The 16180-nt window shown below is 38.1% G+C and overlaps 2 protein-coding genes across 2 annotated transcripts in view; one reads left to right on the top strand and one right to left on the bottom strand.

Moving 5' to 3' along the window:
• ANO3 (anoctamin 3) overlaps window positions 1–16180 on the top strand; it is a 222379-nt gene that overhangs the window by 184813 nt on the left and 21386 nt on the right. The window contains exon 14 of the mRNA XM_075163291.1: window positions 245–305. Coding sequence (XP_075019392.1) covers window positions 245–305 — 61 coding nt within the window. The remainder of the gene's footprint in view (window positions 1–244; window positions 306–16180) is intronic.
• Window positions 3018–6147, bottom strand: MUC15 (mucin 15, cell surface associated). The gene is made up of 3 exons (XM_075162832.1): window positions 5460–6147; window positions 4067–4222; window positions 3018–3178 (listed from the first exon to the last, which is right to left on the bottom strand). Exons 1-3 carry the CDS (start codon window positions 6145–6147, stop codon window positions 3018–3020), a joined length of 1005 nt encoding a protein of 334 aa, XP_075018933.1.

Genomic DNA, 16180 nt, shown 5'->3' with positions numbered 1-16180 from the left:
GCTCTTAGTGTCTGTGAAAGAAATAGACTGGAGATACACGAAGTGACAGTCTGCAAAACCAGAGTTCAAGTTCTACAGAAAGACAGAAGGGGACAAACCTTGGTAAAAGAAACATGCAAGTAGGACTTCTTATTAGAATGCTTAGCTTTTAGTTACTGCGACCAGTTCTGTACTCTGGGATTCTTTGGGGCAAAAGATAAGGTGGCAATATTATTTGTTCCTGATGTATTTATTTTCTATTCAGGTTACACATTTGTTTGATAACGGAGGGACTGTCTTCTTTGCTATTTTCATGGCAATTTGGGGTAAGTACATTTTTATTTGTTTTGTACTTTTAGTTCATCTGACCCTTTTATATGATTACTGAGTAAAGAGAGGTTATAGCTCTTGATAAAATTTAAAGTAGTATTATGATTTTGTCAGACAGACTTTTTTTCCCTGTTTTCATCAACTTCAATTTCTATGCTAGTAGTGGGTAAAAATAATACCTTTTATCATTAATGTAATGACTGTCTTTAGCATCTTAAATGTCTTTAAGCCTGAATTTTATATCATGCAGGCAGAAGTCTTTTTAGAGGCAAACGTGTAGGTTCGTTTACTGATCTGGAGTCAATAGAGAGAATTCTTAGAGAATAAATGAGAATGTTTTTGTGGGAGCTAATTAGAGAGAAGTATAGGAAAGATTTGATGTTAAGTGCTTACAGCAATTTAACTATTATATTCAAATTCTCGGTCTGAATATCTCATTATGTTCACTCTGACATCACACACATCATGTCATGGGGCACAAAGCCGAGCAGGGTGATATCCACAGAGGCCACTGTTGAACAGGAGTTACCTAGAACAGTCTTCCCTCTCTCTGAAGGTCAGTGTAGTAATGCTATACAAGACAGATGTAATTGTTCCCGCATGAAATGCTTGATGGAATTAGCTTTCACTGAAGCTAATAGTATTTTGCTGCTGGAAGGTAGGGAAGACTGGAATTAGGACAAGAGATAATTAATTTTACCAATGTAAATATTTGTCTATGTAAACCCTGAGAAAATAACACCAGTTCACATGCATACAACTGTCTGAATTCAGGCCAGAGTTTTACAATTTTAAATAGAGTCAAATGGCACACAACAGCTTTATTTATGTAATATGTATGAATAAGCATTAATGATTCTAACTTAAAGTGAAGGATGAACAAATGTCACAAATTTTGGAGGCTGGCCTCGTAAAAACAAAAAACAATGTACAAACAGCAAAACATCAAAGAGGTACATAGACAACATAAGCACATGCACGTACATACAAAAATCATAATTAGATTGTTAAAAATTAACACAATATAAATATAACTGAAGGACACACTTTGCTTGGCTCGGTGATATTTCTTCATTGGCTCCTAATCTTGCTGTTACAGCCTTGCAATTACTAATAATTAGTTTCATGAATTCTTAAAATACGTTGTACTTGGTTATATGGTTACCAATGTAGACAGCGCTGGTAGTTTCTTAGCATCTCTTCATCTCTATCTTCGAGTTCTCCTTAGAGAGAGCTCTTTCAATTTGCATCTGAGGCCAAGGTTCAAGTGTAAGAAGGGATTTTGCTTATGTGATACTGCTTTACAATTATCAGGAAAGATGGCATAATATTGCTAAGGACGGTGAAAGCTGAATGTAACATTTTTCTTAATTTCAAGCATGATACTCTCTCAGGTGAATGTGTCTCAGATTTTCAGCCTGCTATCCAACACATTGGATACGACGTTAGAAATCAGGTTCTGGTTTTGATGGGAAGCGTGCTGTTTTCATGACTGACCCCTGTAGGAGTGGCAACACTGCACGTATGCACTCAATTCTTTAATCTTTTAACTTTGAAATATATACCTGTTTCACTCATCTGCAGTGTGACTGCCATTGTTTCTGTCTCTGGTGTGTGCAAGCATGTAATTTACTCACATATATACTCATTGCAACATTCACAGCCAGTTAGCGAGATAACTACATCGATGTGATCCACAGTCTCCACACTAAATACAGCATTTTAACAGAGTCATAGTAATAAGGGTGTATCCCATGTGAGTAGTTATTTTCTCTGCACTTTTTGTTTATTCTATGCCTTTACAGCTATGTCTTTTTCATGTTCTTTCTTCCTATTTAGACATTTCTGATAATTGCAAACAGATAAACTATGCAATTATTTGCATTATACTGCCATAATTTTACTCTCTAGCTGGACAAAACAGGAACATGCTTTTTAGGATATCTATATACATGGCAGAGATAATTCCTTTCCTTTCATGTTAAGATAAGTATTTCTTCTATCTAACCTGTACCAAAACCTTTTACATCATTTCTACAGATCTAGCCTGCAATGCAAACAACAGATCAGTTTGCCAGAGGAACAGAAGCTTGTCTTCTTTTTTTCCCTTCAATAGTGATTATAACTCTGTGTCATCATAGTCAAAGGTTAAATGTAGTCTGTATTACTCAGTAGCTCCATTCTCCCTGGCAAACTTCAACCTCTGAGTAATCCAAGTAAATCTAATTCTTTTTGTCGTATTCACTGAGGAAAGTACAAAAGCAGAGTGGGGAAAATAAGGTCCCAAGTCATTTATCAGATAGGTATTTTACTTGGACAGAAGAGTTTCACCTCAAGGTAGTTAAACTTCAGATTTTTTTATTGATGCTAAAATATCATTGCAACCCTGGTCAAATTTTGCTCTGTTATAATGTCTGCATTCTTGACCAAAGTTACACAAGGCAGAATTTTACCTGGGTGTTATTTGTCTATATTATTCCTAGGAAAGCAAGTATAATATCCTTCCAGGAAAACTGTAAGTTGATAATTTAATTACGAAGTAGAAGAGTGATGCTCTGCTACTGGGCCCTGCCTGTTGCTTGTGATTTTCCCCTTGCTTTCCAAAACATTGTTTGCACGGTAATGGCTGTAAGATAACAGCTGCCAGGTCATTTTGGAAAAAATGAAACCGTGTAGATAACAGGTGAGAATATAATCTGAAGCAAACATTACGATGAAGGATGGGATGGTGTCATGTCAGCCATAGGAATGCCATCGGATGGGCACCCTGCGTTGTCTTTCTCTGCCTTGTCTTCTGTGCTGGTTTTGTCATCTGACGCACATCCAAAACTCACATCGTATGGTCCAAGTGAGTTGTCTAAGTGGAGAACTGAAAGGATAATGTAATTATTTTTCATATATTATTTGAAAGATTCTTATCGCCGAATGCTGGGTACCTTACAGTTTAGTTCAGCAGTTTGTTGCAGCTCAATCCAGTTAACCTCTTTCTTATATATGGGGGAGCAAAAGATGAAGGCCCTGATTCACGATCTTCTGAGGATAACACGTGTCTTCCTGGTAACGCCCGTTCAGGACTACATGGGTGGTCGGCTTTCAAAGCTAGTTCATAATCTGACTTTCTGGCAGCTTTCAGCTCTTGCATTTAAGCCAGAAAAGGCGTATTGCCAGAGTTTTATTTTGATTTGATTTTATATGAGAAAAAAGTGTGTTTAGCCTCTCAGTGTTTGTTTAAACATTTAAAAATAAAGTCCAGGAACATGATACAAATGTTTGGAGACTATGTGATTACACTTTAATACAAGTTTATACATATTCATGGAGAAGACAAAAGCAATCTTCTTTTTAAACCTCTTAAAATATTTTTACTCCTAAAAACAGATATAGCTTCATCCCTCATTCAGTAATTGAAGTCAGATGAGTAAGGAGTCTAGCCTTTTTCAGCTAACCAAAGTTTGGGAGCATTTTTGAGCTATAGTTTTGAACTCGCCCACAATTCTTTGAACAGGTTCACTCATACTGGATACAATATTTCCTGATATTTCAGAGGTTAAAAATTAACTTGTAAGGAGGAGACATAGAGTTAAGGGGAGTGTTGGGTAAGCTAAAATTTAAAAATAATAAAGTACTGTCAGTTGAAAACTAGTTTGACTGGGATTGATGATATAATTCCTAATAATTCAATAAGACCAGACTATTTAAACAGCTCTGTGCAGAAATAAAAAATGTTCTTACGCAAAACACTTGTGCTGTTCCTTACCAGGGTCATTCCTTGTGTCGTCATAAAGCCGTCTGTGGGAAAATGACTCAGACCTTTTCTTACCACATATAAAATATCCAATCAGACCAATTAATATCGATCCCAAAATGGCTCCTACAATGACACCAACTATTACTCCTCCTTTGTTGGTTTTCTCTAGGAGAGAAAGAAAGAAAGAAAGAAAGAAGGGACAGTTGAATGAGAATAATAAATCTGTAAGGTTAAATACTTCACTCTCGCTTTATAGCAGTCGAGGGCTTTGGGGAGTGAGGCCTTTCACCAAGGATCTGAAACACTTTGCAGACTGTGACTAAAGCAGCTTCTCTGCAGAAACTCTCTGCCTTTGTAGAAGAAAACAGACATCTCCATCCTTGATTTTCAAGGGAATAACTGAAGCTTAAAAAAAAAGAAGGCTAAATGAGTTTTTAGTCAAATAAAAAGGATTCCAGGTTTAATTACAGAATCAACCACTATCCTTTTATTTAAAGAAATAAGCAATAATCACTCTTTGAATGCAATTATTTGTAAGTGTTTAAGCCAGCAGTTAAAATTGCAGCCTCTGAATTTCAAGTGATTAAGTTTTAGAGTACCAATTTTTGAGTATGCAAGGTAAGAAATCCAGTAACGCTTTCTGCACCTGTTCAGTTAGCAGAATAACTGCACTCCTCCAAGATTTTCCTGAGATTTCATAAAACTTTTCTTCAAGGTATTCTGTTTTTCTTGGAACTGAACTTGCTTTCCCACCCCCTTTCCTTTTCAGTCCTGTTATCTAAAAATCGGGTACATTGTAATTATTAGAACTATGATGGGAAACATGAAAGTCTGATGCTCCTTCAGTTCTTAGTACAAACTGTACTCTACTGGATATGATGGATAAGCCTTTCATTCCTGTGTTAAAAGCTTGAAAGCTAATTAATGGCAAAAAATTACTGTGTCTTCTAATCTTTCCTTTTCTTTTCCTGAAGACCTGATTCAGAGCAGCAGGATAGAAAAATGCCATGACAGTTTTATGCTCCATTGTTTTCCCACGCATACTCAACTTGGTAATTAAATGCACAATGAGTAATTCCTTTGGAGGTATTTATAAGAAGTCATCTTTGGTCACAAAAGATTCTGAACTTGAGAAAGTTGACGTGTTACACATTTTAAATGTTATTTCTACACATCTGCTTTATAGGTCCACTCCAGTGTGAATAGGCAGTACCTGTCATTAGGTTCCCCCACTCTTGGAAGTGTTTAAAATATTTTTTATTTTGGGTGAGTTTTAGTTTTAGTCTGTACTAGGTCACCTATTAATTCACACATCTTATGAAGCCTCCTGTTCAATGAAAAAACGGTTTGATTTCAGCATTATGACTTTATTAAACCAGTTGGACCTTAGTTAGATACTTACCTTCATTGGCATCTTTTGAATTAGATGATGCAGTAGAAGGATTGCTGAAATTATGATTCAGCTCTGTTGTCTGCTGAATGGGGTTGAAGTTTGGTGTAGAACTGTCCTGCTTCACCGTGGGCGATGTCAGAGTGATACCCGTGGGGAACAACGCGGTGGGGTTGGTAGAAGAGTTATCACTGGGGAGCACCGCAGCCGAAGGGGTACTGTAGGTGACTGTGGAGTTACTTGGTGTCGCAATGGAAGTAGAAGTAGTTGCAGCACTTTTGGTCACTCCAGAAAAGTCACCTGTTGTAAATGTTGCTAAAGACATTGGGATTCTGTTGAAGTTAGTGGCAGAGTTATTTATTCCATCTTTTGATACCATAGTGACATTTGAAGATGAAGTGGTGCCATCAGTGGAGCTCGGGGATGTGCTGTTTGGCCGACTGCTCATCTCTCTTCTTTTTGTTACATTTTTTTTGGCATTGGCAGTTGGTGCAGCGTGGCTGATGGTAGAAGGATTTATGGCAGTAGTCATAGGCAGAACAAATCCGTGTGAAGTTGGTTGCATTGTAGTCTCATTGTTACCTCTAATTGAGCTATTTCCATTACTTGTTTCATTTACTTTTCTGCCCTCAGTATTGCTTTTGTTCCATTGCAGCCTTATTAGCAGAAAAATGAAAATCATTCCACAGGAGGGTTGCATGGTGTTGACTTCAAAGTTTGTTTCGTTATATAGAGAACCTGCAGGAAATTCACTTTTGTCTATTATTTCATTTTGCAAAACAAAGCTACTCAGTTAAGACCCAAATAAGCTGATAAAAAAAGTTGGTGTTATACTATAGAAGTCTCAGTAGTTTACCACATGTTGATGCTGAAAACTTTACATTCCTGAGTGTTAACGACTTAAAGAACGACCTGATACAATACTGATGATCAACAAAAGGTTTTTGCATAAGAAAAATTCCATGTTTCTATAAACAGGCCTCATACTCAGAGGGGAATAATTCAGAACTACTTTGCTATAGAATGAGGTAATGATACATACTTGGATGGCATGCTCGAGGCAATGTTTTCTGGGCAGGCAGCAACTCCAGGAGCATGCAAGAGTTATGCTCCATTGCGAAGAATTGTAATTGTTACAATTAGCCCTAAAAGTTGATGGATAATGTTTTGTGACCCTAAGCAATGAGTGTCATATGAACGCTGCCAGGAGCAAATTGAAAACTAAATCAGTCTACGGATTATGGATGATGCTTAATTTGTGTGGAAACTTATTTTCCTATAGGAAACTGGAAGCTGTATATTATGCATTAATTTTTCAAATGTTAGATTGAGAAGGATGAGAAAGACTCATCTTGAAGTCACTTGATTGTAGCAGGTACGCTGTTCAGTATATCCGTCAGGTTTTGACAGGGGAGGTGTGTTTTTCTAAGTATGAGACAGGTTGAGATCATGCAGTTTTTAACTCCCACACATAACCTCTCATGTGACAGCACAATAAAAAGTATAGGTAAGTTACGTCTTCAGCATCGTTAATTAACCAGGTGTCCATGTATGTGGGTACTTTACGATCTGAAGAAAGGACATGTACAACTGAAAAAAGTTAATTATTCCTTTCATATTCAGCCTCCCCTTCTACTCTCTTGTGCTTTTTCCGATGGGTGGGATTTTTTGGGGTTGTTTTTGGTTTCGTTTGGTTGTGTTCTTTTGTTATTTTTCTTGCCATTTACTTGTGCATTTTCCCCAGGTTAGCTTCTTTGTATGTAACACTGTCAGAGCAATGGAAAGTGCACGTACAGTGACAGTAGATAGCAGTCAGCTATGGGTAATGTTGTATCATGAGTAGATGCATCTCATTTTGGCTTTATTCTTATTTCTTTTGTGGTCTGTTCCTACATGTTTTCTGTCTTTAGTGGTTAGAAGGTGGTACCATTACTTGAAACACATGTGTATTTATAAAATGCCATTTAATCTGCTTATTAACATATGTTCCACTTCTCCACAGTGCTTATTTCCCAATTTAAGGTCAGTTATATGGCAGAAAGGACCTATGCTCAGAAAACATTTGTAACTTATTTAGCAAAAAATAAAAGAGAAAACTTGAGGATCAGTCAAACCAAGGATAACCACTCTGACCCCAAACAAGCAACCCAAAGAAAACCCCTTTGGAATTCAATTATCAGTTCCGATTATGCTTACAATTTGAATATAGGCCTTCAGATGACTATGAAATGCTGTGCAATCTGAATATTAGATTTTGATTTGGTAGTACTAGTAGTAGCTGCAAAAGAGTGAAGAAAAAAAACTTGTGTTTTATGAAGTTTTCAAACACATACTTTCATTTTAACAGTATTATTGTTTTAATTCAGTGGCATGGTCTTTCCTTCCTTGTATTAGTAGTCATATTAGTGAACAACGTAGATTTGGTCATATCACTTATTATCCCTTAGCTGTAACTAAACTATGTAGGGAAATTACGCTTAATTCCCTTTAACTGTAATTTTCATTTGCAGAGCAGTGTACGTCAGTATCCTTGCTGAACAAATTCGTTGTCACTTTTTCTGATTGGCTTACTTTCGTAATCTTCTTCATGGGGGACCATAGAGAAGAAACCTCCTTGCTTTAAAGGTTGTATACTGTAGTTCTCAGACTGTCATGAACTGCTTCCTGGAAATCCTTTTGTGTTTAATAATTAACCCTTCTTTTTCTAGTGCAACAGCAATGTTCATACAGTTTAGAAAAACATTGAAGTTCTTCAAAGATACTCGTTGCCTTTGAAGCTTAATATGCAAGTAGTGCTATTGCAGTAAAACAGCAGTGTTATAGGTTAGCCAAAACTTGCAGAGGAGCCCAAACCTTAAATTAGGTGGTCAGGTAAGTGTTTAAGGAACCTATGAACAGATTATTAATGAAAAAAAAAGGTCTCGCTTTTTGATTCACTGGTATTCACGTTACTCAGTACCAGCTCAGTGGAAATCAGTGCAGTAGGCATAGCCTGAAGTGAGTGGAAATGACATCGGTATGGGATTAGGCTGCAGTTCAGTTACCTACATTAGCTCTACCTTTTTTTAGCATGAAGAATGAGGTTTTTACATAGGATGGTCACCACTAAGTTTCTTCAGTGGATTTTGCACTCTGCATTTGTTTCTGTGCTGCTAGAGTCAAATTTCATCTGAGACCAATAACAGCTGGGTAGAAAACTCCAAAAAGGGGAAAGCTAAAATTTCTCCTTCAGTGTTTGGCTTTATGAAGAGGCACAGTGGCCCCTGTTCAAGGAATTCACCAAGATGTGAATGCAATTTCCCGTGAAAATGGCCCTCCAGTGTGAACCTGAGTATACACTGATTGTATCTGTACTGGAGAATGTGTAGCCCAGTTGCAAGAGATCTGTGGAGGTGCTGAGGACTTGACACCCACTCTTCACACGTTTCTGGAAGGGTTTACTCTGAACTTGCCACAATCTCTTCCCTTTGACTGAGTACCCTTTAAGAGCTGGCCTACGTTAGGCTACTCCTGGAGCACGTCACTTAGTTTACTGACAGGAGTGCCCAGTGGTGTAAGCCAAAGGGAGACAAGTAGAGATGATCAGGAAACTTTAAAAGCACACTCTTGATGTGGATTAAAATGCTACTGTAGGCATGGCCATGTTGAGGAGGCTGTGGCTCCGTATCATAGAGACTTCTCTATTTTAATTGAAGTAACTTGAAAAAAGGCTACAAAAATCCTTGTCATTCTGTTAATAATAAAGATTAAATTGCTTTACAGCAGAAAGTATTCAATATGAAGCTACTAGTGTACATACATGTACATCTGCACACCTACACTCTGGGTGAAGCCCTGGTCCCATTCAAGTCAACCTCCCCTGGGTCTGTGGACTTCACCGTGAAGGTTGCATTGATATTGCATCTAGCTTTGTGTTTTATTCAAACTGCTGAGATTTGTGCTGAATATTTCTGCGACAGAGAAAGAAATGTCCTAATAAATTCTTATATGGCAATTTTCATATAAATGTATCCAGTGGTATATTAAGTATTTAAAAATAGATTTTTGGCATGATAATGTAATTGCAACCTGTATTTCCTGAACACAACCCAGCACCTGCCAGTGATAGGTGTAATGTCTGCAAAACTTCTGCAACTGCCAAGAAAATAATCATTTTGACTACTTCTTATGGGTAGATAATACAATCTTCAGAACTATAAATTCAAAGGACATTCTTTTACATGTCAATAAATTGAACCTTGCACCATTTCCCTGCCTTACGGTAGTGATTAGAAAGTACTTTAATTTATGTAGTAAACAGTGGCATGATGAGCAAATTATTAATGGCACTTCTTTGTTTCTTGTGGTCTGGAGTAACATGTTCATATTTGCAGAGCCTTCATACTTACTATGCTTTTTAAGCCTCATAAAGCAGATTATTTTTGCCTTTACATCAGTGATCCAAAAATAGACGGAACAAATATAAAGCAAGATATAGAGAGTTTATCTTCTAGAATTCAGAAAGAAATAATAGCAAATGATGGTCCCCGAAACATATTGGATTTTTGATCCTGTGGCTCTTTGCTCTAAAATTCAGATTGCTTCCCAAGGATGAGATACTTCTAAACTTAATGAGCAATGAATATTAAATTTTCAAGCTTAAATGTATTTTATTTTTTGTAGTGAGAAAATAATTTGTCAGTTTTTAGTGAATTATAAAGAGGAATATAAATAAGGAGCCTAAATAACCAATAAAGAAAAGTATGAATTTGAGTGAAAAACTGTCATTGTTTATGGTTGCTACTTCTCTGCTTTAATGTTTGAATCACAAAATGGGGTTTTTTTTCCGGTTATTTTCTCAGAAATACACTCTAAGTAGAATTTGGCTACAACAGCACCGATTGCCTTCCCAAACACTATATAAAACAACACTGCAATTATTAATCAGATCCACTAATAAGCATTAAAAACACCTCAGACTTACCTTTGAGCTCTACAGAATATGCAAGAACCTGTTGGAACACTGCTCTGGCCCAGAGTGCAATTAGTCTGGTGGGAAGAGGGGAGCGCAGGTACAATAAATGTGGCAGTGTGACACTGGTCAGGAAGGTGCCGTGCGGGCGAGGTGAGGTGGGGCAGCCCTCCACTGCGCAGCGGCGCGTCGGGGAACCAGCCTGACCGACTTGCTGCTGTCATGACCGAGCTCTGTCATTACAGAGTCCACAGAAATTGCAGTATTTATGGTAAAGTGTGTAGGCAGTGCTTATTGCCTAATCCTTTGAAAGTCTTTGAACTGGTGTTTCGAGAGGGTGACTGTTTTCTGTAAACTAGAGAGACTATTGTTCCATGTACTGTACAACTATTAATTTAACCAAAGATAGCTTTTTATTATCCTACGGTACACTTTGTGAGATGAAAACTGGAAAAGACGTATCTTCTACAAAATAAAGCAGCAAAATGAGTTCTGTTAAGAAAAACATGCTGCTAGAAATGGGTCTGATCCTGTCCCCAAATATGTTCACAGTTGCAATAATTTAAGATAACAACCTAAATCCAAATTTTCTGAATTTATCAGATGTCATTAATTTTTACTTTGGAACATATAACAAGATAGGGATCTGAATGTTACAACTCTTACTCCTCACTTTAGGTTTTATATAAACAATACTGTATTTTTTTTTATTCTTTAATTATGTATATTTGTTCTAGGCTGGTATGTGGTGAAGAGCGACTCAGAAACGTTTCGGTATTGTGTGACTGTTTGAGTGGAATGCCATGATGATGTTATCTGTTTCCACTTTAAATTTTTAAGGAACGAAGTGCAAATACTATTTCATAACTTGTCCTCGAGATAAGTGTTGAGGATATGGCATATAGAGGAGGTGTTTATATGGGAGCAACTAGTGGTGTTTTCATGAAAATACTGCAGTGGACAAGTGGAAGGTTTTCTGTGAAATGGATCAAGTTCTACCCTTTCTAATATCCCTTTTGGGAAAGTAAATTATTTATGTGGCATGAGGTGGGGTGGTTTGTGAGAGGAGGAAGGACAGTGTCTGATGCTGCGGGTTTGGTTTTCTTGGAATCTAGCATTCTCTGCAGTGTGTATCAGCAAACTTCCAACTCGTATTTGTCGCTGTGTCTGGGTGGACATGCATCTAACAGATTGACCATGAGATCTGAAAACAAGCACCACAAATCTGTGTCCAAATTTGGATCTTACGCAGCATTAACCAAATGACAAGTGATATACTAGGGTCAACAGTATACTTCACACCAGCACGCACACATTATGGTGCTGAGAAGCCTTTCTGATAGTTTTTTAAAAAGAAAGGTTATTTGAATAGATATATAATATTTGAAAATAGCAAGACCTTAAATATATAGGCTGCAATTCTGTTAAGGTGTATCTATTACACTGGCATGCAAGTCTCACCCCTGTAGTGCTGCCCTGGGCCTCAGCATTGGGCTTGGGAAGGTGCACCCATCTATCGCTTTTATTTATTAGCAGTTTCATCTGTTAGGAAAAGTAAAAACTGTTTACCCGAGTGACTTAACGCCTAATGGAAGACGTTCTATTTGTGACTCAATTCTTGGCTAAGTGTCGTGCACCTGCAGCGTGGTGCCAGGATGCTGGCGCTGAGTGCTGGCCCGCTGTTCCTGGAAGGCAAAACCTCCAGCAGTGAGCCCGAGCGCGAACAGATTCGGAGCTGTGGCCATATGGAGGCAAGGCGGTTCAGAGTACTCCAGGAGTGGGAGATGAGACTAAACTGCCATTCGGCTACAGCCTGTATTTATTAAGCGGCAGGTTCAATTCTGAAGAGTGTGTCTCAGTAGTGGGTGTGGTACCAAATTTGTAGGACTGTTTATTGCATAGATTTGCTGCAAAGGAGTCCAACTGAATAAAACTGAAGAAGTAATTGAGCAGCACATTCAGAAGGGGCCTGGCTGGCCATGGCCAAACTCTGCGGAGAGGCAGTGGAGACAATCCCCTAGCTCCTTACTGAAAATCCTCTTTGCAATAAATTTTTAGGGAAATAAACACATCATTCATTTTGACACAGTGACTCTTATAAAACATTCAGAAGAGATGTGCTCACATAATACTCTTGGGTTCTCTGGGCTCTTGGTTTTGTTTGGGTTTCTTTCTTTCTCTGCTCTCTTATTTCTTTTCATAGCATTTAACAGCGGCCATTCATCATTTCTTCTTCTTGACAATGTCAAACTTTTGTTGTACTTAAGATTGTTTCAACACACAACCAATCTTTCCTGTTTTAACCATCAAACATCACCCTGTTTGTCTTCTGAAATATTAAGAACTGTGTGAGGCACATGCCTACAGATTTTACTTCTGCATCAGTACAAGTACTGGCAGTGTAAGGGCAGTAAATATAAGGTAACTTAAATACGAATTGAAAGGAACTTTTGGAAGTTTACAGCGGGCAGAACTGCAAACTGTATTGCAGAGCACTGAATAACAAATCCCTAAATAAGTGGTTCTGTACCAAAATGCTGGACAAAAAAAAAGAAGTACACCATATATTATGGGATTTAAAATTCAGAACAGCAATTGGAGCTATAAAATGGGAAATGATGTGCCCCGGGAAGAGCAGGGGAGGCACCAGGTAATGTTTTCTGTAGGAAGCCAGAGGCTTGTGTGTGACCCTCTGAACTGCAGATTATCCAGAACCCTTGAGCAGCAGGATTAGGCAGAAGGAAACTCTGCCAGGTCAAAGCAATGTTAGAACATGAATGTTCTCGTGTTGATGTTCAAATGGTTGGATTAGTCATCTATTGTATGTCTTGTTTTTCTACAGAAGTAATTGATAAAAGTCAAGGCTTAGCATTTTCAGAGCTGGGAGATCAGGTTAAGAGATGAGTCAAAGAAGTGCCTAGCAACTAGGACTGCAGGGACTTGATTGCATGGAGAGCAATCAGGGATGGGTGGCAATAGTACAGTGAGAGAGTAATATAAAGGCAAGCCAGGAAGGATCCAGGCTTTCTGTAGAATTGGACAAATATTTGAATTTCAAAACTCTGACATTTTTTCACTGTGATTTAGACTGGAAGTTTTCACAAGAGAAGTTTTGCAAATTATTTTCTTCCAACATGCTTTTTATATATATATATATATATATACACACACTTCAAGCTTTTGGCACTATTTTCTCAGTAGCCTTGTAGAACAGCAAAATTACTGTGAATTCTCTTCTACTGTGTGAAAGAGAGTATTGCAGCATTTTTTAAGAGCTCGGGTGAGTCTGGAAAAGGTGCTTTAGTTGACAGGTATAGTTAGTGATTGGGCCTCACCTGCTTCATCTAGATGCATGATTTTCTTGATCATTGCACTATCAAGTGCTTCATGTACTTAAGTGACATAAAAGACATAATTTATTATTATAATTCATATTATACTAGAGCCTATTAGTCATCCTATACCAGAGCCTGAAAACTCTTAATTTAGAAACACATCTTGATTTAAAGAATAAGCAAGTTATATCTGCGCTCACAGCCCAGAAAGCCAACCGTATCCTGGGCTGCATCAAAAGAAGCGTGGGAGCAGGTCAAGGGAGGTGATTCTACCCCTCTACTCTGCTCTGGTGAGACCTCACCTGGAGTACTGCATTCAGCTCTGGAGTTCTCAGTAGAAGAAAGACATGGACCTGTTGGAGCGGGTCCAGAGGAGGCCAAGAAAATGATCCGGGGGATGGAACACCTCACCTATGAAGAAAGGCTGAGAGAGTTGGGGTTGTTGAGCCTGGAGAAGAGAAGGCTTCGGGGAGACCTTATTGCGGCCTTTCAATATTTAAAGGGGGCTTATAAGAAAGATGGGGACAAACTTTTTAGCAGGGCCTGTTGCGACAGGACAAAGGGGAATGGTTTTAAAGTAAAAGAGGGTAGATTTAGACTAGATATAAGGAGGAAAATTTTTACGAAGAGGGTGGTGAAACACTGGCACGGGTTGCCCAGAGAAGTGGTAGATGCCTCATCCCTGGAAACATTCAAGGTCAGGTTGGATGGGGCTCTGGGCAACCTGATCTGGTTGACGATGTCCCTGCCCATGGCAGGGGGATTGGACTAGATGACCTTTAAAGATCCCTTCCAACCCAAACTATTCTATGATTCTATCCCAAATCCTAGGGGACAGACAGAATGAAATAAATAGCATTATAAGATTAGTTTATATTCAACGGAGGACACAATTTGTCCACAGTTTAGTATTACTTCTAGACCACAAATGCCTCATTTTATTTCCAAAACTTCAACGGATATTTACACAAGCTAAAATACTTCCCAGTTCAAAAAAGTTGCATATACTTCAATAGTCCACCCTTCCTCATTCTTTTCTACAGTAATGGCACTGGGGAAAAAAAAAGCCACTAATTCAATTGCTTGTTTTCAGTTTCTCTGACTCAGGTATTTTAAGTCAGTGGGATTTAAAATTCATTATTTTGTTCCTGATAACTGGGCCACTTCCTTAATTTCTAGTACCTTTGAGTGTAACCAAGTGAATTATTTCATTTGTGCAATTGCAGACATACCACCTTTGGCACAGAGCTAGTGGATATCTTGGGTGTGCTTCCTAGAGCAGCCTGACACGCAGAGGAACACCCAACACCGTGTTCTGCAGAATGTCTTGTATTTCTCCTACCTATGTGGTCACATAAGAAAAGTATTGTTTGTTTTGTGTATAGCACAGGCTTACAGTGCTCCTGAGTCCTCGCGTGTCGGGAAGGGATTTCTCTTGCAAGGTGGTGTCTTCTGTAATATTTCTGAGCCTCGCGCTGCACTGGTTGTGATAGCACTTCCAATGACAGTGAGAAAAGGTTATTTCACCCACAGATTACTCGAGTGCAAACCCCACTGCTGCTTACACAGGAGAGTTGTGTGCTGTTCTTGTTAGGAGCATCCGGAACTTAAATGAAATCTGTGGTGAAGAAAAGATCCTTGCTTGGAAGAATAAACGAACGTACTACCCAAAAATAATATTCAGGGACAAGTTCCTTTCATTCAGCCATCAGTTATTTATGGGTAGTGGTATGGTGAACTTCTGCTAACTTCTAGTCCTTGTGCTTTAAAATAGTATATGGATAGATCATATATATATATATCTCTCATATAAAAAAATACATCTATAAAATGATTATAACTATATATTTTTATATATATATATAAACCCAATAAGACGTTAAGCATAATACAGAAATATAGAAGAAGGTAGGAATTTGAGACCATCCTATTCAGTTTGAGTTAGAAATCCTCCTTCCTTGCTTGCCAGGAAGCAAATTTTCTCACTCCCTATTTATTTGAAATCACAGTTTTCCAGGGAATAATCGGACAATTCCATGTTTTGTCAGGAATCGCACAAAACAAGACATCTTAGCCTCAAACTAAGTGGCAAACTACAGTGTTTGGGAAACTTGGAGTTGTCTATTGGTTGTAATTATTTTTATAGGACCTACCAAAAGCACTAAGTACATGGAGAATTTGATTATGATCTCACACATAGACCAGAAATAATTGTTTAAAGAAATATTTTAGTGGTGAAGCCACTCCAGTAGAAAGCTGGTATAGCTGGGAAAGAAGTGAAGGTGTCTTGATTCAAACTGAATAAAATGAGATCATAATTTAGCTCTTTACTGACAGAGACCATTGTATATGCATAAACTTGTTTCTTCAAGGAAAGATTTTAAACCATGTATGTTTTGAATAAAATTAAAAGCAAGATAATGATCTGAAAGAGATGGCAGTGTCTC

Source organism: Calonectris borealis, chromosome 14, assembly GCF_964195595.1.
Source record: "Calonectris borealis chromosome 14, bCalBor7.hap1.2, whole genome shotgun sequence".
NCBI lineage: Eukaryota > Metazoa > Chordata > Aves > Procellariiformes > Procellariidae > Calonectris > Calonectris borealis.
Note: the sequence above shows the minus strand (reverse complement) of the source record. Positions and strands in the feature narration are given on the sequence as shown.

Bases quoted from the DNA above. Each gene is read 5' to 3' on its own strand.
- MUC15 (XM_075162832.1), bottom strand. From the start codon at position 6,147: ATGCAACCCTCCTGTGGAATGATTTTCATTTTTCTGCTAATAAGGCTG. The intron at 4,223-5,459 runs GTAAGTATCTAA...TTTCTCTCCTAG, and splicing joins TTCAAAAGATGCCAATGAAG to AGAAAACCAACAAAGGAGGA. The intron at 3,179-4,066 runs GTAAGGAACAGC...TTATCCTTTCAG, and splicing joins CGACACAAGGAATGACCCTG to TTCTCCACTTAGACAACTCA.